Source organism: Clytia hemisphaerica, unplaced genomic scaffold (genome assembly GCF_902728285.1).
Source record: "Clytia hemisphaerica strain Z4C2 unplaced genomic scaffold, Clytia hemisphaerica genome assembly, whole genome shotgun sequence".
In the NCBI taxonomy this organism is placed as follows: domain Eukaryota; kingdom Metazoa; phylum Cnidaria; class Hydrozoa; order Leptothecata; family Clytiidae; genus Clytia; species Clytia hemisphaerica.
In genome coordinates this window covers 968,074-992,237 of record NW_027103286.1, presented here as the reverse complement: position 1 = coordinate 992,237, position 24,164 = coordinate 968,074, and the positions used below count along the sequence as shown (strand labels likewise).

General features: G+C 35.0%; 1 protein-coding gene across 1 annotated transcript; it reads left to right on the top strand.

The window, feature by feature from the left end:
• Positions 1-263: 263 nt before the first annotated feature.
• On the top strand, positions 264-22,411 carry LOC136806153 (repulsive guidance molecule A-like). Its single transcript, XM_067062720.1, has 4 exons — positions 264-403; positions 1,531-1,607; positions 15,702-16,664; positions 20,521-22,411. Exons 3-4 carry the CDS (start codon positions 15,936-15,938, stop codon positions 21,226-21,228), a joined length of 1,437 nt encoding a protein of 478 aa, XP_066918821.1. The 5' UTR covers positions 264-403; positions 1,531-1,607; positions 15,702-15,935; the 3' UTR covers positions 21,229-22,411.
• Positions 22,412-24,164: the final 1,753 nt, after the last annotated feature.

The window sequence follows — 24,164 nt, the reverse complement described above, 5'->3', positions numbered from 1 at the left end:
GCGGCGAGAAAGCCCCTCTTTTGATTAGAAAGGGTTTTTAAAAACAGAATACTCGATAAGGAATTATATATTTTCTTTATCATAATTTCACAGTTACAAGTTCAGTATTCTTTATAATAGAAACAGAATACTTTATAGCTAAGAAAAGCGACTTACCCACTGTCTTTTTATCTACCCCTCTCCATACAATATTCTTGACTTTATGGTTTGAATATATTGATTTTTTTTTGTTCTATTGTTTTGATTTCATTTTTTTTAGCAGGCGGGTGGAGAAATTTTATATTCCTTTTGGACAAAATGTCAAATGTATTCATTTGGGTGATTGACTCTGTGGTATGAAGAGGTTCACATCAGCTGATTTATTGCAAGGCTGAAGATCAAAGATTTTATTTCGTCAGATACGGTAAGGGATAGGTTAGACTAGCAAACTAGTTTGTTAATTAATTATGTCATAGGGTGGGAACATTGGGGCGGGCGTTTTCTAAAAAATAAGAGCTGTATAGGAGCAAAAGTTGGTGAGAGGGTTCTGATTAACTTATGGGCTTTCAGCCCCTTCCGCCAACAATATTTCCTTACTACGCTTACCTAACTCCTAGGCTTTCTTTTCCCGTGTGATACCGTTCCAGCCTGACTGGCGTACCAGTCTAGGGATAGGATTCTATTTTTCCTCTAACGAAAAAGACTTTCAAATAGGAAGTATATAATTCTGCAAATCCAAAGCATAGGCGGTTTTAGACCATGTCCAACTTATGAGAGGAAGATATTTGTAATTGTATTTTCGTTGTCTTTTAACGAACGTTGCAATCCTTCGCATGTTTCCGACGTACTTGCTCTATTGCCTTAAATCCGCCAGTGCAAAGGATCGAAATTTGAATTCTCCAAATTTTTTGAGTTTATCAAAATTTCATCTCCAGAAATGTCAGAAGGATCCACATAGGTGGAAGACAAAACTTTAGGTTATGATTAGGATGGTCTGACCCGGGTTTCAGTTAATACACAATGAACTAAGCGAAACGGGTTATGGGGCTCTTTACAATCAAGCTTTTAAAACTATATTTCAATTTTTGCCACTTCGTCTCCCTTAGCCTCTATAAGAGAGGACCATCGTTTTCGGTTGCGTATTAGACACAGTTGACGCTCTCTAATTCGAAATTCAAGGGGAATTGAACTTTCATTGAATGAGGAGGGGGTGTATTGAATTGTAGAACATCAAATTAGAGAGTGTCGACATAAAATACATAAAACATCGTTGGCGAAGTACTGATTAGGATCCCTTCTATTAGTTACGTTATATGAACGTTAGGGATGTCAGATGAACCTTATCATGACGTTCTGTGCCAGCCGAGTCATGACGTTACTCGTTAGAATACATGGAATAACCATGAACTATGGGACACACAACGTTGTTATAACGTACATTTAACGTTATATGAACGTTAGGGATGTCAGATGAACGTTGTCATGACGTTCTGTGCCCAGCTAAGTCAGGACGTTAAGTGAGTCTACCTGATTTTGTTTTCTTCTTTTTAGAATTTCCTCTCTATGAAATATCCTTCACAAAGTTTGTCACACCCTTAGTCATATCAAAAGCAAATTCGCCATTTCTGGTAAGTTTCTTTAAATAAGCTTTATATAGGGCATTTCACAGTCGTAAAGCGTAATGGGTAAGCAGGACCACTGCGCGCTAATGATGACTTACTATTGGTCCAAAGTTTTGAAAATTTTTGAAGTTTTTTGCGTTTAGCCAAATAAAAGCCTCCTTGTTATGGAGGTGCAATCAGTCCTGATTAACCATGATCCATTTGGACTGTTGAATTGTCTATTTATCATTATGTCTTATGACATTTTTGTCTTAGTAGATTACGATACCTATGAATCGCAAAGTTTGGGTGAGTTTAGTTTTAGTTAGTTTGACTTCACTCGGTAATTCTTTTTCTTTTTTTTTTTGGTAATTTCAGGCTCGAGTTAGTGTTTGTGTCCCTATTTTTGGAGCTACCCCGGTGGAGATCCTATAAATTAACCTATGTTCGTTTGTGCGCGCGTTCGTGCGTTAGTTACCAGCAATTTTTTGACGACATGGATGTTTAGCTGCTCATGAAGGCTTACTTTTGAAGAATATGTGTGTTTAGACATGAAATTTTGGTTGCTAGACGTGTTTCTATAGAAAAATGGGCCGAATTAGATAATTTCTTTATAAGCAAATTACCAATTACTTAGTTATTAGCTTTTCTCGAGATTAGCTTTTTCATTCTTTATACCTATAAACCCTCGAATGTGACGGAGCTCGATTTACTGAAAAAATTTTGGGTAAATTTCAGCCAAAAAACGGCTAAAAAAGGGATTTTTGAACTCTGTGAACTATATTGGATCATTTTTTTTCAGATTATGTGCAATGAAAGTAGGTAAAAGATGGCTCAAGCAGATTTTCACAAAATAAAAATTTTCGGCTCAAGATTTTTTTTTGAGATAGATGTTTTTTTTTTTTTTGCTCACAAAGTCTTGAATATGAAAGAATATTTCAAGAGCATGAAATTTTGGTTTCTAAACGTTTCTTTTATAAGAAACAAACGGCGAATTTTAATAGATCGTCACTATTTGTGTTCTGAATGATTGTTTAATGGTCACGCTCACGTAGATATCAATTATATATGTGTTAAATGCATAACCAGGTAGGTCCATAAAATTATCGCTTTTTAATTTTCAAAATTGCAGTTTTTTTTGATCTCTGTAACCAATTTTAATAACTTAAGAACCTTATATCTTTAAAAGTTACCGGTAAACAATCATCGTCTTTCTGTTGAATTTTTTTCTAATGCATGCTAATATAGAAAGTAACCGCTGTGTAGACCTGGTTGATGTTGGCTTTACCAAGGAATTCTTTTACTTTTCAAAATCCAATTTTTTTCTTGAATGAGGTCAAAACCCGGGGGGGGGGGGCACTTAGGCAAAATCGGGTACGGGGACGTGCCGCTGGCCAGGGTCCCTTTTCTAGACTCTGAAGATTTCTGACAGGGTCCAAAAATTATTTTCAAAATGTGTATTCGACAGGGTCTACTTTTGGTTATTTTGGACAACTTTCAGGGTGGAAATCAGAATTTTTTTCAAATTTTCGTACTGACAGGGTCCCAATTTTACCAAAAATTTATATCTGACAGGGTCCACTTTTCAAACTCCAGCGGCACGTCCCCGTCGGCTGTCAAGATCATTGTCCCCCACCCCGGGGGTTAAAAGCCCTTTAAACTTTGTAGTAGATTGTTTGCTGGAAATTCGCATTAAATACCCAACCCAATGTCTTCTGACATTACATCACAGACCCAAACAGCTGATTGGTTATATAAAACAGTCAATACGTCACAACCAGTCAGCTGTTAGGTCTAAGATGTAATCTCAGATTGGGTGAGAATGGGTACGAGTGGGTCTGTGAGAAGGGGGTGTATCATGAATAGATTGATTCTTGCTTTGATTTGATGTCATTGATTTTAGGTCATGTATTTTGCCAAAGAACCTGCCTACCACCCTTATGTCAAATATTCTATTATTTATTTTTGGAGAAAGGCGGTGTCCCCATCGGTATAAAAGTCGTCAGTTGTATGTAAATGTGATCAAAAATGTTTCCGCGCCATTGTCCTGTCATGAAGTGAGAGATTTTGTCTTTTATTAATAATACAAGGTGCTAACAGGGTTCAATATTTAGCAAGTTAAGATTTTAAAAATGATGATAGATTTTTTACATGCGAAATTTTTAGGGGAGGGGAGAAAATATCATCTAAAAACATAGCAGCACTGTCGGTAGGTGGCTCGTTTTATTGTTGTTTATGTAATTCGATTAAAACCTAATTGTCATTATTTAAAGAAAATAAAAGAGTTTCTCATTGATATTTTATTAATCTTTTATCATCATTATTATCATTATTCCGTCGTTTTTTATATGCTTTGGGAGGGTTTCCTATATTTTGATGATCAATTTATTCGATATCCCTTTTGCTTTTTTGTTTTTTTATCAATATCTCTCATCTCCCCTAGAAAAAAAATATTCCAATGATAACTAGCCGTTTATAAAAGAAATTTGTCTTTTAAAGCGCAGTTTCCGCCATTTTATGTTGTTATGGTAACTTTGACAAGTGAGGGTGAGAAATTGTTAGGAAAGGTTTAGAAATGGTTCTCTTGGCTTTGGATAAATGATTCATCTTGGTTTTGATATTACTTTAGCAAATACATTTTTTTGTGTCGAAATTCTGGCTTTTAACCTCTTCTAGCCACTTTTTTTATTTTGACTGTCGAAATCCTGACTTATATACAAAATAGCTTATTTCGAAAAGCACTTTGTCAGAGGCATATTGAAACTAATTTTCGTTCTTTATCCAATCCAGCGTTTGTACAAAAACCATGCGGGTCGCACAACTTATGTACGATTTCAGTGGCTTCAAATCCTACGTAGAAGATTCGACTTTAAACGTTGTCTTTATCTTATTGCTGGGTGGAACTGCAATAGGAAATTGACCTCCCGGGGGGGGGGGGTACTTATGCAAATGGAGGGTACGGTATGTGCCGCCCTTAAGGGTACCTTTTTTGGACTTCCAAAGTCCTGCTAAGGGTCGGAAAAATAGGAAAATTTCAACTTTTTACCCCCTGAAAGGTCGAAATTTGGTCAAGATTGGTCAAATTTGTCCCGCAATGGGTCGTAAAATTCCCAAAATTTTCCTTAGTTTTCTCCTTTTTTAGTCCCGGTAAGGATCCAAAGTTTATTAGTATAAGTCCAAAGACTTATTAATGAATTATTTTTTCATCAAGCGGTATTTTTTAAGTGATTTACCCCTCATGTCAAACCTTCTTACCCCTAAAAAAGGGATATGACTAAGTCCTGGTATAGTTTGAAATGTCAAAATTCAAATAGAAATCTTGTGAATAAAACCCTGTATGTGATTCAGTTTAATATAATACCATCGTCTATTTATGTCTGTAGATTTGTCAGTACAGGTAGTTCATTTCCGATGTTTTGTTTTGACATCATTAATTGAAATCTATAGGAAGTTTATTTATCATTAACAGATTTAATTAATTTATTTGATTAGAGTAAAACTTGGTATGAGGTCCAAGGTTTCTGGACGATAATAGTAAATTAAAGATTTCTAGACTGCACACAGTTTTTTTATTTGCCAGTATAGAAAAACATCGTTTTAAATTTCTCAATAGATTCTTTAATCTTATGTTGCTGTATATAATATTTAAAATATTTTTGCCTGCAGTGTGCAATTTTATATTCCTATATCGCTGATTTTTTTTCACTCGCAGCGGCGGAATAAAATATCAAGCCACTGAGAATCTCTTTTGGCCTCCTGCATTGTTGAGCAATTACAGTAATTAGCTTCCGGAATTTTCGCAATACATATTATTAGGTAGACTGCTTTTTGACATAGGGGATACTCATCGTGTATGAAATTCCCGTCCGAGAGTTATCCCAATTTAGGGTTAACCTGTTTCAATTTTTAAAAAAGCTTTAAAAACCCAATGATTGTAACTACGAGAATATATCATACACAATATATACACCCCTTAAAAAACATATCAGAAGGGATGCGTGCAGCCTAATTATTAGGGAGAATATTTTGTAAATCATGGCACATTTTTTCATAAAATAAAAATTTATCTTAACACACTTTGGTAAAACCAACCTTAGCCAAAATATGTAGACAACATGGATTTCAAATTTTCGACCACGCCTCTTATTTTTTGTGTGTTTGTCCCAGGTCACGTCGACTTTTTTTTCCCATATTTGGAAATTGACAATAACGTGACTAGCCAAAGCGCCAGAAAGAATTAACATCAGTGAGGAAGAGTCTTTTTGTTTGAGACGCCCATTTAAAAACAAAAGAGAAACGGATGTTCCATTTTTCTGTTCAGCCAATCAGATGGCTCTATTTGTGAACGTTCGAACGTTCTATTTTTGTGCCATGTAAACAAAAATTTTTCTTTCACGTGTTGCCATTTGATGAACAAAAGTCAAAGAGGAAAGTCAAAAAGACCTCCTTGGGTAAGAATTTTGACTGTTTTGAATTTTTTTACTTTTATTATATAAAAGCATATTAGATTCTTGTTCGACGTAACGAAAAAGTTTCTTAGATATTCACAATAAGGGTACTCTTCACAGATTTATGTAAAGCCCAAAGGGCTGGATGTCGTGCTTTAAGCTCTCCCAAGCAAAAAAAGAAGCGTCGCAAAAAATATTGCTGCTTTTGTCTTCGAAAAACCGCGAAGCCTCTTATTGGTCAATTACTGAAATTCTATTGTAATGTCACGTGACCTATAGGTTAGGATTTCCTGCCTAACCTCGGCACACTTTTCAGCCATAGGACGACATCTAGCCAATCGGGCTTTATAAATCTTTGGTACTCTCAGGTGCCAGATAACTAAAAAAATGAAGTAATTATAGACTAAGACTTGGGCAAAATAAGGGACTCTTCTTTTGACAGCTGTAAATATTTCCAAAAATAAAAGGGGGCGTTTATTAGGCACCTTATTGCAAGAGTTGAGTCTGGGGGTACTGTTTTTGGATTTCCAAAATCCCGCTAAGGGTCGGAGAAATTAGAAAATCTAATTTCAGTCTCACTAAGGGTCGGAGAAATAGGGAAATTTCAACTTTTTATCCCTGGAAAGATCGAAATTTGGTCAAAATTGGTCAAATTTCCCCAATAAGGGTTGTAAAATTCACAAAATTTTCCTTTGTTTTTTTTTTCCTTTTTAGTCCCGGTAGGGGTCCAAGGGTCGAAAGTCGGGTGGCACCCCCCCCCCCCGTTAGCTTGCAACCCTCGTACCCCCGGGAGTTGAGTACCTCTTTCCGGGAATCGATTTGAAAACGGACAAAATTAAAGATAAAAAAAATGAAATTGAACTCTCTTAAGTATTGGGCAAAAAATATTTTTCCCGGCGAAAACGCTCTAAATGTCTTGATAAAAAGCTTATTTGTTGAAGTTAAAATTCGATGGTGTTCTCATTCGGGGTGGGGGCTGTTGAAAAGTTTGAAATGAAAATGCTTGCCTCTTTATTCAGTCCGTGATTTTTCCTAAAATTTTGTCAAACTTCTTGCAAAGGAGGGTACCTTCGTTACTATGGAAACTGTTGAATATATGCTTTTATGTTTTATTGAAATTTTAAAAAGAATCAAATTTTGTCAATTCATCGCGGAAATATTTCATCCAATCAAATTTGAGATCACATCAACTTATCAAAAAAGGTTTCTTGAAAAATCGGAGATTCTTTTCTAAGTAACTTGTCTGTTATTAATTTTGGATAAGGTAGGTAAAACCAAAAATTTCTTTTAGATTTGATTAAATCCGCCAGTCGCTATTTAGTTTGGAGATCTTAGGCTGCGCGCATTCCCTTTCATATGTTTTGATATAAGGGATGCGTATCGTGTATCAAATTCCCGTCCGAGAGTTACCCGCCCCCCATCTTTGTGTTTTAGAGACACGATCAGTAAGTTTTATATGAGAGATCTTCAAGTTTCATTTATAAGTTTGAATGACTAGAGGTTAATATAATCATTGAATTTCTAAACACCCCTTTAAGAAAATTAAAACAGGTTACCCCACCCTCAAGAACACTATGTATCGTCTCTCTTTTTAAAAGAATATCGAAAGATTTTCGCCCTTTAATATTTGATACTACAGTTAGCTTTTCTCGTCATAAGTTTTACAAAATAGTATGAAAATGTTTTCTTTGCATTCAAAATTGGTCGGATAGTCAAATGAAAAGTTTGAGCAAAACATTAGGAAAATCTTTTCTTCACATTCAAAATTGGTCGGATAGTCAAATGAAAAGTTTGAGGTCATGAAATTTATTTGGATGTCGGAAATAGGAGGTTCTATTTTCTTCTGTCTGTTTCTTTACATTATCAGAATTCCAACTGGAAACAGGAACCCCATAGGAACGTAATCAGTTCCACCATTTCCTATTGATAATAGTGAAAATATTTTGGTCCTAAATATTGTTTTTTGGTCACCAGTATATATTTAGTGTGAAAAATTTTTGGTCCATTTTATGTCAAAATATTATTTTCCTCCTCATTTGTTTTCTTTCGTCATTCTTTTCTAATTGCAATACATTTTCTCAGACTTTGTCAAAATACTTTGGCTTTTTTCTGTAAATAGTCCTGATGTGTCCTTTTTCAAATCCGAGTCGGGTCAGGACCTTAATCAACATCCTGAGGTAATTTATCAAGAATATTTCTTAAATATCTCATAAACAAAAAACAACATACAAAGTAAAACAGGCTTTCAAAAGTATCATCCTTCACAGATTGTATCCCATCATGAGCCCCCCCCCCCTGAGGACCTTCAATTTACGCAATCACACAAATTATCTTCTCAAATTCACGCATTCACGCAATGTTTTTTCGCAATTTGTGCAATTTTTGTTCACGTAAAGCTTTCCAATTCACGCATTCACGTGAAAAAGCCCATTCACGCGTTCACGCAAACCGCTGGGGGCCCATCATGTTGTTTAGGGGGCTGGGAAATACTTACTTACAAGGCGTCAAAGTAGGTTGAGAGCGACGAAATTTTGGAAATTTCTTCTATATACAATATCCAAGGGGATCGGGAAATCTTAAATGAAAAATTCTCTTGTCCAATATTGTATCTGTCAGAGATGGGCAAACTATTTTGTTCACACGAGCTGCAACAACCAATAACAAGGAACTTAAAAGAGAGAGAGGGGGTTTGTCATTCTCTGAATACTTCTCTGGTATTCTCTAAGCTGGCTTAGAGGTCTAAGCACTTTTCAATTGACATCTTTACATAGCTTTTTGGAAGGCATTTTGTTTGTCTATTCTCACTCGTTTGATTTCGCGTTATTTAACTACGTTTGCAGTATAATGTGATGGTATATATGCTTTGGAGAGAGCGATTTTTAAGTAAAGTTTTAAAGGTATTTTATTCATGTTTGAAAAGGTGTTCATTTTGAAAGAATTGTCAGAAAGTAAATCTCATTTTTGTTCACTCTCCAAGAAAGTTAACTTTGAATAAGATTGTCGGGCATGTGCCTGTGGAACTTAAAACTCGGAAAAGGTTTCGGGTTGGTTCGGTGTTAAATAACTCTCCTTAACCACACTCTATAACTCGGACAAATTTGCGATTGATATTTAGCTTGTTTGAGTTATGGAGACTTTGATGTACCATTACAGACCCCTGTGTCATAGATTCGGTGGGAGCCCCCGCCCCCGCCCCACTTGAAAATTTCGCCAAAATTTCGTTCCCGATGAGAAAAAAACCCCTCATTTTCAGCCCAACTGGGAAATTGACTTCGTTTTTATTACCAATTTAAATCTCACTGTATTTTTGATCAAAGAACAATAAAATTTTCATCCCAACTGTAGGAAGAAGCTCCATCGGGGCTCCGAGACAGGAATATTTTTCGAATATTTTGTCTTAAGATATTTTTTCATGATAAAGAGAGGACGTGCACTTCTTATGCTCCCCGGGAGGGGGGGAATTGTTATTTCTTTTTGCTGAATTGTAGGATATGTTAAAATGATATCCTTAATTGAAGGAACAACGAAATGATTCACATACCTCATGACATATCGAACTTCTTAAAATCAGTGTCCTGTTTTCTCTTTACATCAAAGCCCTTTATTTACCCCCTCCCACGTATTTCCGTTTTGTGCGAAACATCAAAAAAAGACTTTCATATTAACCCATCGGTAGATTTTGCATAACAGAAGTTCCTTACCCTACCCACTTCTCTAGCTGCGAGCTTTCTCCTTTTTCTCCGTTCAAGGAGTGTGCCTATATCCATATAAGGAATGCAATTGAAAGAATCACTCTCCCTCTCCTGTCTCACATCTCAACCATCTCTGTTCTCCCGTTTTCAGTTGAATTTTTTTTGGTATTAAATTTGTAAAAGAGTGACATCATTTCCTTATATTAGAGTTTAGATATGGTATCATAAAGCCATTTTTGTTTTGAAATACCTCAAATATTTTGTAAGACTCATTCCATCCTTTACTTAAATCATTTTGATATTCTTTATAAGGTCTAACACAAAATAACAGTTATTTATCAAACACAGTTGACCCTCTCTAACTCGATTTCCAAGGGGGGAGGTTTGATTTTCATCGAATTAGGGAGTGTATGGAGTAGTATAGCGTCGTTGATGAGAGTTTCTTCCTTGATGCTGCTGATTTTCAATACTATCAAATAATGGAGCGTATCGAATTGTAGAGTGTCGAATTAGAGAGCATTGACTGTACCGATGAATTTCATCAATGAAATGCTCACACAAATTTTTTATATCAACATTCTCTGCACACATTAGATTTTGCTTTAAGTGCATTGGGTTTACGCACTGGGGATCCCAAGATCGAAATGGGTCGGGTCCCTTTCGAAATTTTTATCCAAGTTTTGAAGCTTCTCAAGTAAGAGAAAAATTCTTATAAAAGACAAAACTTTTTTTTATTTTTTTTGTCCCTATAGCGTATTTTTTAAAAAGACCTTCACAAAGAAGCATCAGGTTTTTCGTCAATAGAGCAAACAAGTTTCTAAGCTACAGGATATGATGTGAGTTATTTTAAATTGCTTACATAAATTTGCCAACCCTCCAAATTGAAATCTCATTTGGTAATAAGAGACGTGACGAATGGTTGAAATTATTCTCAGCCAAGGGAATATTTTCTTTAATTTATGATACTCATGACGTAATGCTTTCTATGAAAATACCCCGGTTTTAGCCAGTAGTGGCAACTTTAAACTAGACAAAAGTTGCATAAAATTTGCCACTACTGGCAAAAACCGGGGTCAGCCATTTCTTTGCTCTATTTTCAATAAAAATCTTGCGACTGATAGTTCGTCTTCAATATTATTAACTTAAGTGTCTGAGATTGAGACTGGAGTGGTTCCTTTTCGTTATTAGTATTTCCAATGGGTAAAGTAAGGGTTGTGTAATTTATTGAAGATTACTTTTAGTATTTAGAGACCTGGTAACGAGTCTGGTGTTCACAGAAAGTTGATCATTACGCATTCATATGATTGATATTAATTTGTGACCATATGAAGTCTCGTTAATATGCCCGTCATTTATTTCTCAATTTGTATATTTCGCGAAATTTCTCAAACATCATGAGATTAATGAGATAATGAACAGTTGTATCGATTAGGTTCAACAGCTAGTTAGCTTGTCGAGCCTGGTGTATGAAAAATAAATTAACTACGAAGGAATACCTTTATTTCCCAAATAAGTAATGCTTAAACCAATCTTTGTGGTGTATTTCTCCATCGGGTGGCTTTTTTTTGGTAGCAGATGTCTCATACCGTTAGCCCACCTACATAAGTGGTTATAAATGAGTCGACAGTCGCAAAATTGTCTTGTTAACCATCTGTAAGTCTTTAATGTACGGTTAAACCAATTAGCGTGTGACAATTTTCCATGAGAATAATCAACTATATTTGCAACTGTTCTAATTAGCTTCTTAATTATACCTCATTAAGGTATTACACGGTAAAAGGTTGGAGAGAGGAGTTTGCTTTCATTGGTTATATCGCAGCGCTGTGGAAGTGAGTTCCTAAAAGAAGAAAAATGGTTTGAAAATGGATTTTCTTGAATGATATCTTAAGTTTTTGTTCAACATTTTTGCCTTTTGTTTCTTTCTTTTTTCTTGCCTAGATGTTGGATACAGATTAATAAGACCGGGATCGCTCAAGTGATACCCTATGGGCACGCAACGTCTTATGGACATTCAATGGACGCCTTTAAGACCTTTGGACGTCCTAGAAACGTACATTAGACGTCCAAAAGACGTTTGTGCCCATTGGGTAAGCTCAGTCTTTCGCATCGGTTTTCGTATGGAAAAGAATTCACGTCTCTTAAAGTCTGTAATATTACTCTTAAGGCTGGTTGGTATCCACTTGCGCGCGCTGAGATTGCACCTTTTAGCTTCAATCCTTTTTGCTTGGAAAAAAGATTACGTCATAAAAATATAGCGCGGGCTCCAAAAAAAAAAGTTGAACACATTTCAACTTTTTTCAACCGTTACGTCAGATTGTGCCAATGGAGTTGCTTCATTTTTCTTTTTGACCAATAGCGTGGAAGCTTTGCTCGAAAAAGTGCGATCGAAGCGCGCGCAAGTGGAGACCGGCCTTTACTTCTTCTTGTTGGCTGGTAGTGTTGAAGTGAGATTTAGCGCTCAAATTTCTAATGATTTCGAGTTAAACATCTTTTAAATTCTGGCGATATGTTATACTTCCAATCCAGAGCGTTTGTATGAAAGCCACGCGAGCTAGGCAACTTATGTAGGAAATAAGTGATTTCAAATCCTAATATGATTTCTAGATTTCTAGGATCTCCTAATAGGAAATTGAACTGTAAACTTCGGCTATACTTTATTGGTTCATCGCATGGACTGATTTGACGTAGTTCACATGACGATATCATATGCATTGGTCATTTGAATAGAACGATAATACCTTGCTTAAATAAGAAATAGCTCAAAAATCAAAATAGACAGATTATTTTCAGAAGGTATTTCATGCTTTTTTATTTAAGAAAACGCAAGACCAGAACTTTATTTTAAGTTTAGCGAAGGTTTTTTATTTAGCCTAGGTTGTGCTCTTAGGTTATATGATATCATAAATATTGTCGTACAATTGATATTTCATAATTGATTTATTCATAATTATTTCAGTTTATTTTCCCATTTTAATGTGCTTACAAAAGACAGATTCAAAAGATTTAATGCGGATTTCCAAGATGACCCAGTCAACATTTTTTAGGTGCAAAATAAAGCAGGGTTTTTCATTGTTAAATTTCTTCATTTTGTCATGCTGAAAGATCAGATAAAATAATATAAAGATAAATATATTTTTTAGCCCGGCTAAAATTTAGTCTCTCTATAAGGTCGCTTTTTTGAGGTCTTGGTCTACATATAACCGCCATTCTCAAAACCTGGATCCCAGGAAGTGCTCAGGACTTTGTGTATACACTACAGTCTAATGTATTGAGTACGCAGACACTTTCCCCGACTCTGTAGTAGTATTCTTTTGGTAGGTTAGTAGTAATGAAGTAAAAGCCCGAAGGGCTAGAATCGAATCTCCTTATAGGATTTGAAGCCAACAAATCCTACCAAAGTTGCGCGGCCTTGAGCGGCGAGCCGGTTTTACACTAAAATTTACCATTAAATTTCGAAAAAATATCAATGGTAAACAAAGGAATTGCTAGATTCAATCTGTCGTCAAAAATACGGTGCATTTTTAAAGGCTTCACTTTTTCTTCCCTGAGAAAGGTTAGAGATTCTACTCTAGCCCTTCGGGCTTAAAACTCAATGGTTAGTAGTAATGCAACCCTCATAAATCACAGACTTTTAATCTCTTTCAAACACTAATTGATCTAAATCTGTATGTTATATATGTCTTTAACAGATCATTGTAGATTGCTTTATTTAAACCCTGGGATTTCATCTTTCTTACTACTAACATTAGAAACGATTTATCTTAGAGAAAAACAAATCGTTTGCCTTCCCCCCATTCTTTTTATAAATCGATTAGTTATCGGTGATACGTTATCTATGAAAAATAAGAATCTCTATTCTTGTGGCCTTGTTCTTAAATTATTCTCAAACCCAACTCAGGTAGTATTATTCTCAAGTCGGAGTATCTAGTTTACAGTTCTTGCAGTCAAAAGCACGAAACGATCTAGAGGATCTTTCAGCTTTTCTCCTCTGATGTTAAGCTATTCTTATAAAAAGTCTTTTCATTAGAACATCTAACCTATACGTCATTCAAACGTAGAGAAAAGAAAGTGATAGAATAAAATCGGGGAAACTGTTCTTATAAAAGACATTTTAAGAAAGAAGCTCGATGTTGTTCATGGCAGGGGGCTATTGATACTCGAATCTTTAGGAGGGAAAAAAACATCAAGAAAAAAAACGCGTTTGATAATAATATAACTCCACACTACTGGAACAACTCAAAAAAAAACTTTGTATGTTAGAATAAAAGCTGCTTGCTGAGTACTGCTGTGTACTGTGAACAGTCTTACGAACGTTTTCTCTTGATGAATTTTTTTTTTTTGTATTCCATTTTTCAATTTTGTTATACGTTGTTTCTTATTAGTTGGAGTGTTGGCGTGTGTGTAGTGGTGTGGTGTGAGATTATTTTATGGAATTTCAGTAAGAATAGCTGGCTTATTTTTTTCTAATATGGTTGGATCAGCGTCAGGAAATTTCTTCACTTAAACACGTTTGCTTCCTTTCCTTAATCATCTTAGCGTAAAAAACCATCTTTCGTTCGAAGTAACTTCTCTTCACCACGAGTCGGCTTCTTATCAAACAAACGATGATAATCAATCAATCAATTGATCAATATATATCACAAAAAGCAAAGATGATATTGATAGTTTATTTGCATATCGTATTTGCTTCTCTTTAAAATCGATTCTTGTTTCTTTACTTTATCTTTTTTATCGGATCTGATTTATCATGTTAGAACGTTATAATCAAGACTGTATCCGTTTAATACTAAGCTCTCATAAAGCTTTTTTACAACATGTCTGAGCTACAAAACAAACTTGGGATTGATTTATGGGATTGTTAAGCGAGCTAAAGAGAGAGAAATAGTTCACGCGCCTCAATCACAATCAACGAAAGAGGATATCGTGTTTTTGCGGTTTTCACAAAATCCGATAATTTGTGTATTTATTTGTTCAAACGATTTATATAGGGTCATAAAAAGATTTTTTGATTAAAACCTTGTCTATGTATGTTTTAATGTAAGTTTTTTTAATAGTACTTTTTAAAGAAATTTGAGCAAGTTTTGTATCTGGTTACAGAATTCAATTTGCAAAATTATTAAACATTCCAGCGAACTTCCTACGCTGTTTGCTGATTGACTGGATTTTCATTTTCTGGTAGATCATGTTTTGGGCGTGTGATGGAAGCACTGTCCAGGTTTCAAAATTAACGAGTTTTCTTTTTTGCGGAAATAATTCAGAGGAAGGATTTTACAGAACACTTGTTTGAGTTTGTAGTGCGGTGATGTAGTGTCGATAAACTGATAAGTGGTTTCTGTATGGGTAGAAAGTCTTGAGTGACAAGTCAGTTTATTTTTATATCCTCTAATAAGTTTCATTGCGGTTTTTCTCCTTAAAGTTACATTATAACAGTCATTTCTATAACACTATAACATCCGAGCTTAAGAATTTTGTGGTCTTCACAAAACTGGGTTTACACTATGATGGAGGTTTTCCTAAGGGTTTTTTTCCACTTTGAATATATATCGTCGGTTCCTCATCTTTGAAATTAATATCGGCATGGTGTAAAAAGTCACGAAAAATGAAAAATGATTGACTCCTATGGGGTGTACTTCTTTTCTCTTTAACTTTGGGAGAAGGGAAGAATTCTAAAGAAACAGTTCACTTTATTATACAATGTTTCATCTACAAGAGGAGAAAGAGAGATTCTTCTCAATGTTGCGAAATGAAAATATTGTGGAAAATTTCGTGCAGCTTCGCTGGTTAATATCACAGCATGATTTTTCAATATACAATATCCTTGAACTAAAAAAAAAAGAGAGAACCAAAAAGTCATGACTCAAAACCACCCTCTGTTATATGTTATGGGATGCCAATGAAAGATTAATTTTTCCATCTATTCAGTATAATTGAAGTTATTCATTTTACCCCATTACTAATTGATTTCCTTTTTTCATTGACAGAATTTGAAAACTGAATTGTTGAATCGTGAAAGAACACTATTGAAGGAATTGAAAGACGTCAAAGTTGCGTTCGTTACGCACTCTTGGATCGGTTACAAACACAGCCCGAAATAGTCATTTACGCAGAAGAAAAAAATCGAAAAGTTTTGATTTGTCATATTCACAATTCTTTTGGTTGGGTTTGAGAAAGTTGGTATGCTATAAATTTTCGTCTTTGGTTGAAAAACTGTAATCATGAAATTCTACGCTATATTTGTATGTTGTATGGCTACAATAATAAACCTGGAGCTATGTTACGCCCAAAAAGAACCGCCTGCTGACAGTCAGCGTCGCCCGCGACCACCACTCATCGAAAAACCAAATCTAGTTGAAGAAAAAGAAACTACGTCAAACGCTAACGAGAAGTCGACAGAGTCGGAAAAATCCGTCAAAAAGACGTCGCGCCGTGACTACAACAAACTGTGTAATATTTGTAGACAAATGTATATCATGTCGGATAAAGAATTTGAAGAGAAGAAAGATGTAGACAAGTTTTGTGTTCGCGTGAAGCAAGTTATGGAGTGCATGGCTAACCTGAAGAAAGAGCGTATCCAATGTGGCATGTTCTTCAACCTTGTCTTTCGTACGGGTGTTTTTATTCAGAACCGAAAACACAAATGCGACGAACGCAACATCACAGTTGGCGACTTGGACAGTATTTTCAATAAGCGGGAAACGGAAAATACAGAACGAGTGAACGTCGGTCAAAATTGCCGATACCGAAAACGTAATACTACACAAAGCAAACTTAAACACTGCGGGATGTTTGGAGACCCGCACTTAAAAACATTCTTAGGTGTTCGACAAACTTGTATCGTTGAAGGGACATGGACACTACTTGATAATGAGTATATGAAAGTGGAAGTCACCAATCGCATGGTTCAAAATGTTGATGTGTCTAGAGCCGCAACAGCAACCGAAAAGGTATTAACTTTTGATTGCTTTTTATCTCTCTATCATGTCTCTCTTTCTCATGTCTGTTTGTATATATTTGTCCTCGTGATCTCCAAATTACGCACTGGTATCCGTCAAAATGGATAGAATATATTTGTCATTTTCCCAGCTGGCACACAACGTTGTTTCAACGTTTATCTAACGTCCATTTAACGTTTAAACAACGTTGTGTGGCAGTTGGGATTATTTAGATACACGTCCTAGTTCTCGAGTTCTCTCTGAGTGGACCAATTTACAAGATATTCGTGTATAATTTTTATGGAACTAGTGAGAACTAGAGCTAAATTAATTGCTACACCCTTATGTCTCAAGTTTAACCGGCCGGCGCTTTATTTTTCATAAATTTAAGGTCTGCATATTGAAACGTTTTGGTTTTCGGATTTTTCTGATTTCAGTCGAGTTTCGTTAGTTTAGTTTTACAGTTCGAATTGATAAATAGATCCCAAAGGTTTTTAATAATTCATTCCGCACAAAGAAAAGGGGTCTTTATAGCGAAAAGGGGGCGGGCTATTATTGTAATCTATCTTCCCTTAATTAAATCCCGTGTTTCTATGTAAAAATGTTAGAATGTGAGAAAATTATAATTCCGTTCTGTTTCTTTTTTCGAACACTGAAGTCCTAATCCAAACAAAAATTTCAATCCAGTAAAGCCTTAATGACAACAAAAATTTTGAAAACTGGATAGATAACGTTTTATTTGATTAGACTGGACCCTTCATTTATACGGAAGTGGATTTAAAATTTAATCTCCCAGGCTATTTATATAATCGATTTTTCACTTACAGGGAATCATTAGATAAATATTTAGAGATAAGTAACTAGGCTATAATCGGGTTGTATTGAGTCTTTGGATAAACAGCTTAGAAGCTTATTTTAGATTTGTTGATTTTTCTTAAAATCTTTTCTTAGTTGACACGCTCTTGCGTGTATAACTTACTGTGTTACTCTGTAACATAAAGTCTCTGCCGAAAGTCTTATCCCAAGTGTCAGAAAGTAAAACTGTAGTCTGGAGTCGTTAATTTCCCGTGTAATACAATAATATGGGTGTTATACGATAATACGATAATTGTTACGGGATAGTATCACATTGCATAAACTACAATTTGTCCTTTCCGTCATTTTTTGCATATCTTTTACATTGTCTGAATTAGTCCTCCAGCGTATACTAGACTTGTAAAACTACGTTTTAAAAGAGCACCGTCACTGGTTTCAGCAGATTGTGGGGAGTGAAGTATTTTTACAGTTCGTCTTGCTCTCTGTGTGCAAGAGACAGTCTTACAGTTGTGAAGCTGCGTTTAAAAACGTTCTTTCGAAGCGAATGAACTCTCACAGTTCTTAACTGTGTTTCTATACTCATTCTTTTTCGCAATAAAAACTAACTTTTATTTATTTTTCAAGCATCGCGACCTCTTTTCTGATTGTCTTTAATAACACAAAATGACAGCATGTCACTCTTTTTATCATCATATCACTATAAACCGGTAATTTTTTTGTCCGGGAATTAATACAGGATATTACCGGGGTTCTGCACTTTGCATATCTATGAGAAAGCTGTTCCTTTGATCATTTAGTATACTAGTGAATATCTTTTTCTCATCAAAAACTCGTTAAAAAGTGAAAACGGCGCCCCGATCAAGTCTTGCGAACTTTCTCATAGAATTTCGAAACAGAAATCTCGCATGAATAAATATTAGAACATTTGCTTATGGTTTATTTTGGACAGTTTACTTTCATTTAAACCTTACGTAGTTAAGAGTTTGAAACTTTCTTATAAAACGATCATGCTTTTTTTTTAGTATATGAGTTCTAATATTGATTTTCTCATTCCGTTTTAAGCGATCAGTTCTCGCATTCTGGTCACGAATTTCGAAGGTCTTCTTTTTAACATTGTACTAACAAATCAGTGCCGATTCAATTAGAATTCAATTTTGATAAAAATGGCACCTCATTGGAATCATATATCTTTATTTATTTGAAGTGAAAAGAACGTTTTGATTGTAAAGCACTTTTCTAACATCTTCATAAGAGGTTTCGAGGCTGCTTTTTTCTCATGATTCTGTGATTTTACGAATAACTTTTTATTAAACCGGGGGTATAGTGCTTTTTGATCTCCTACATTTCCTACTTTGCAATTTTTTCGGGCTTTATTTGCACTCCAATACTATCAGCAATTATCGGTAGAAGTAATAGCTACCCAGCAACTCTATATTGGATGAGTTCCAACGATTTGACTTCAAGTATTTGATTTTTCTAAGTAAAACTAGATCTAAAGAATTCTCAATTGGTTTTCCAGAAAGCATTTAGGATGTGAAATTTGACCCCAAAATCTCGATGTAATGAAAAATCAACAGTTTCTTTTTTAATTGAACTGTTTACAAATCCATTTTATCCCCACCTGATATTTCTATCAAAATTTGAAACAGTTCAAACAAAGGATAAGTAAGTTTAATTTCATATCATAGTAAATTTTGATAAAGTAGAAAACTTGTCAATTTTATAGTGCTTATAAGATATGTTATGCTTTCCCGATTTTACCTTTTTTACATCTCTCTTTTTTAAGAATGTTATAGACGCAAGTACATTCAAACTTCTTATAATTCATAATGAATTTCGATTATTATTTTAAGCGGTGCTGAAATGCGTTGTCTTTTAAAATATTGAAAGTACCGAAGATGGGTGGTTTAAGAGATCTGTCATCTTGAATATTATTCACAATTTTGTGTCTTTTCATTATGTTCTTAGATGTTTTTAAACCTCTATGTGTGTGTATTTTATCAAACAGAAATAATTGTACAAAACTCTTAATAGAAAGGGAAAGTTGGGAGAGATAATATTATCATTCCCCGCCTTCTTTCTCATTACGATTTCCCCTCCTCGTAAAAGGATATCCCTTTCAAATAGTAGAAAAATTATCATCAAATCAAAAAATTGATTTATCTTCCCCTAAACTCTCTCCTCAATTTAAAATTGGATCGTTCCGGTGAATGTTTATGTCGTTCCGTTTTAACCCTTTCTTTTTTAAGTATCCCGAGACTTAGAATTGGGTCTTGTAACAATATGATTTGTTTTGTTTTAAGACAAATACACCCCTGTTTCAGGGATTGACAAGAATCGTTTAGCCAGTAGATAAAGAATAAGGAAGATCAAAAAGAAAATGTCCTGTTTAAGATTCTAGTGTCGTCTGTTCAAAAACCATGTAATGGTTTTCACATTTGTAGTGTCTTTCCCAGTGAGAATAACTTTATTTCTCATGGGGATATTTCACGGGTAATTTTTGCAATGGTAGTCTTTCACTTGGCCTGATACAGGGGTGTAGCAACAGTCCTAGATCTTATTAAGAGGCAGTACTTGTTTGAAAAAATACAGGGAGAAACGAAAGGTCAAAGTAACTTCATCTTCATTATCATCCTTCGAAACAAACAATAACCCTCCCTCCACAGCTCTCGATCAGTCATTGCAGTGCCCAGTTCCTCAATCTCTAGCCCTGTTTCTCGTTACAAAATATCAAGAAAAGTGCGCTTTCTCGAGCGCCTAGGGCCCGCAGGACACCAAAGTAAGATCTCAGACACCATTTCGTTTTTCGCACGGAAACAGTGACCTGAGAAAGAGGAAATTCTTGGAAGTCCATGATATATCTCTTGAAGGGTTGGGTGGTTGCGCCAATCAAGATTCTGGACTCTTTTCAAAAGATTTGTATCGCAGCCATCAAGGCTCTTCAGCATGGTTTTTGTCATGGTCCAAGTCTCCGAGCCATAGGAACTTCACTGAGATCTTGTCTTTCGTATATTTTTAGCACTTATCTAATGACTGTTCATTTCCTCAACAGATCGCTATCCAATTCAAAGAACGTGACTTAGTTTGTTCTCAAGAGAAAAATTACGTTGCGACATCTCAATACCTACCCGAAGCTTTCTCCGATGGTTCACGTACGAACGGCCCGCCTGGTTGCTTGACGACCATTTCCAAATATGACCAAGATTCAGTAAAACTAAAAGCTTGTCGCTCCAACACTACCATTTTGATTCGTCGCGTTGGTAGATATCTAACGTTCAATATCTTATCACCCTTCGAGATTGTAAACAAATCCAGTGGACTTTGTCATGGTGGATGTCCAACCAGTGAACTTGTCGATTATCTCTCTTTCTTTGCAAACCTCATCAACCAAAATGACGTCACCAATGACATAAGAACGGCACCGCGCTCCAATGACGTCAGTGTTACGTCACAACTTTCGTATCACGAAGCAATGCACTTGTGCTCAGTGAGAAATGTAACAGACTTTTATTACGACTCTTGCGTCTTCGATCTTTTGATGACTGGAGAAAGACAATTTTCACTAGCAGCTAAACTGGCAATGCTTGATGCACAGAGCATGGACCCTAAGTTACGACTGCGCCGCTCTAATAGCGTTGTATTACAAGTCGCCAGTCAACAGCAGCAGAGAGTACAAAATTATTCATCATCAAGGACTTTAACTCACTCTTCTGTACTGGTAGTATTACTGACCTTATGGTGTGTACTAGCCCTAAGGTGACGGCATTAAAGCCCTGGTCAGACTGTAGATGATTTTAAATTATGTTCACATTATGAGTTATTTTTTGTTTTTATTCAGAGTGTTTGTTGGGTACACCGAACTCTAAAATTATGGATTTCCACTCAACAGCTGAAACTGAACAAGCAAAATTATTAGAAAAAGGAGACTTCCATTTCAATCCTTATTTTAGAGTTCGGTGGTTGGGTACCTGTTTTGGATGGGTCTCGCAATACCACTATAGTATTTTTTATCACAAATAAATTAAAAAGGGTGGGTGGGAATATTTTATGGTTCCCATACCTCCTTTTTAGAAATTTTATGCATTGTTATAAATTTATAGAAGAGAGAGAAAAATGAATGATATATATTTTTGAGAGTGATAATTTCAAAAAGAGATTTTTTTTTCCTTTTTTTATGTTAGTTTGTATTGAGCGTGCGAGCGTGCGAGTGTGCGAAGTGCGAGCGTGCGAGCGTGAAAAATGGAGAGATTTAAGTTATATTTGAAAAAAGTTAAAATTGTTTATGTTTTTTTCGCCGCGTTTTTGACGTCCTTGTACATATTTGAATGTGAATATAAAAAAACAATATTAATATTATTATTATTTACTGCGCTATTTTTTTGTGTTCAATTTATTATTTTTAACACTTAAAATTTTCATACAACTGTTCAAGACTGGCTCACTACTGCACTCTAAAAGTTGAGCCTGAAAAACAATCAAACTTGAACTTCTTAGTAGCAGAAGAAAGTTTGTCTTAACAGTTTTAATATTTTTTTTGTTTCTTTTGTTTTTATTTTTTTTGCTTACTTGATTTTTGTTCCCATTTTGCAGAGTTCTGAAAATGATAAAATTGCACGAATTTTTGAAAAACAAGAGCTGAAAATCTTTAATACAGTGAAAATTCTACATATTGAAAGTTTTACCATCGTAAATTACAGGTTCTTTCATTTTATATTTTTTTGAGTTAAAATTTATTTTTCAATCATCCAGCCCCTAAGTTTTATTTATTTTATATTTTTTGCTCACTCACTGTTTTTATTTTATAGTGATTTCACACCTATTAATTTTACCCCTCTTTTTCATCATTATTTTTTTTTGAAAAAAAGGAGGAGTTTTATTCCGTTGGAAATTAGAAAGACAGAAGCAAAAATGAAAAAAAAGAAAGCAAAAGAAATGACACGAAACATTTTTACTCGTTCTTTTACTTTTTTTAGTACACCCTCTGGTTATCGGAAAAGCCTATGAAACTTCTCATCAAAGTTTAGCCTGTTTTCCCTCACAAACTCGTTCCCAGTCTCGGAGATTCTGATACACTTTAATTTGGGCTGAGCCTGGATGTGATTTTTTAACATTTTCAAGCCAAAATGGTCTTGAAATTACTTCACTTAAATTTACAAAAGTACCTTGGTTTTAAAAATTGGCCCTCAAGTCGAAACAAATCTGCTCTAATTTACAGTTGAGAAGTAAATGAATTACTGCAATTATTCATTTTTCTAAAAAAACTGGCCGATAGGTTAACATCTGAACTCTCGGTTTACTCGCTTTCGGTAACATGCTGATACGATGTTTTTGGGTATCGTCAAAAAGGTGAACTAAGAGACTTATGAAGATTCGAAAATTCACAAGTGAGTTATTTGGGTCTGAAAGATAATATTCTGTTGTTTTTTTTAGGCATTTTTGAAAAGACTTTTTGAGTACATTGAGAAAACTAATTTTGGCGAGTTTAAACAAGGCTTGTCAAAATTGATTATTATATTCACTCGCCAAACAATTTTTTTTTTCTTTTTTGTATTTTGCCAAACCAAAATAGCCCCTAAAATTGCTCAAAAAATGCAAAAAGGTTTAGCCCAGTTTTAGCCTGTCATTCACCAAAATAAGTTCTCTTAATGTATGAAATTATAGAATTAGGTCCTCGATCATCAAAATTACCGGCAGCCGAAAGAATCGTTCATAAATGAAGGAAAATTTAGCTGGGCCGTATAGAAAGAGTTAGGCTTAAAGGCAAAGGTTATTTTCTTCCCTACTATGAATTCTTGCGTAATACTTTTCCCCAAATGTCTTTATATTTTCTACAGGATGTGATTAATAGTTCATATAAATTTATCTTTTTTAATAACTTCAAGAATATTGTACTCCAAAAATCGACATTGAAAAGCTCCAGGAATCCCACATAAAGATAGCTCAAAAGCATGTCTTATTTTTCGAATATCCCGCTAAGGAAGGTAGATTATTAAGAGCTAGCTGAGAACTTATCCTGTAGAGCCAATTAGTTGTCATAACAACCCTATTGAGTTTTGATTTACAAAATATTTGATCAATATATTATCATAAAAAGTTATTTTTTCGGATGAATGTACTTTATTATTTCTTTATTTTCTTTTCTCGATAATATCTGAAATACTTATTTTTGATGGACAAAAAGAATTTTTTGGGAAAGGAATGCGTTGTTGCTAGTAATGAACTTTGGAAGTATAGATACTCTTTATTTAAAAACATTATTTGCCTCGAAAATAAACTTTTTTTGTCATTTTCAATCGCCATAAAAGTTCACGGATGGTAAATTTTAATGTCGTTATGCCGCAAACCCAGTCCATTAATTCGCTAATTTTATGATTCTGATAGCGCTCAAGTAGCGTAGACAGGAGGGGCGCAAAACTTGTGTAGGAGAGCAGAATTTTATGACACAGTAATTATCATTTTATATTATGAGTAGATAATTACAGTGTCGTCAAAATCTGCGCCCTCCCCCCTTGTCTACGCTACTGCTCACGAAATATTTGTATTTAGTCCATCAGTACACCCCTGTTTCACAGCCCCGGTTGAACTTTTTTCCTCAGTGGGGATAAAAGCTCTTATCGAAATCCCAATGGGGCAACGGACTTAAAACTTGACTATTGTCACGCCCAGTGTAAAGGTCCTAGAGGTTAATCTGAGAAG

Coding starts and splice junctions, on each gene's coding strand:
- LOC136806153 (XM_067062720.1), top strand. CDS start 15,936: ATGAAATTCTACGCTATATTTGTATGTTGTATGGCTACAATAATAAAC. Junction 16,665..20,520: donor CCGCAACAGCAACCGAAAAG/GTATTAACTTTT, acceptor TTTCCTCAACAG/ATCGCTATCCAATTCAAAGA.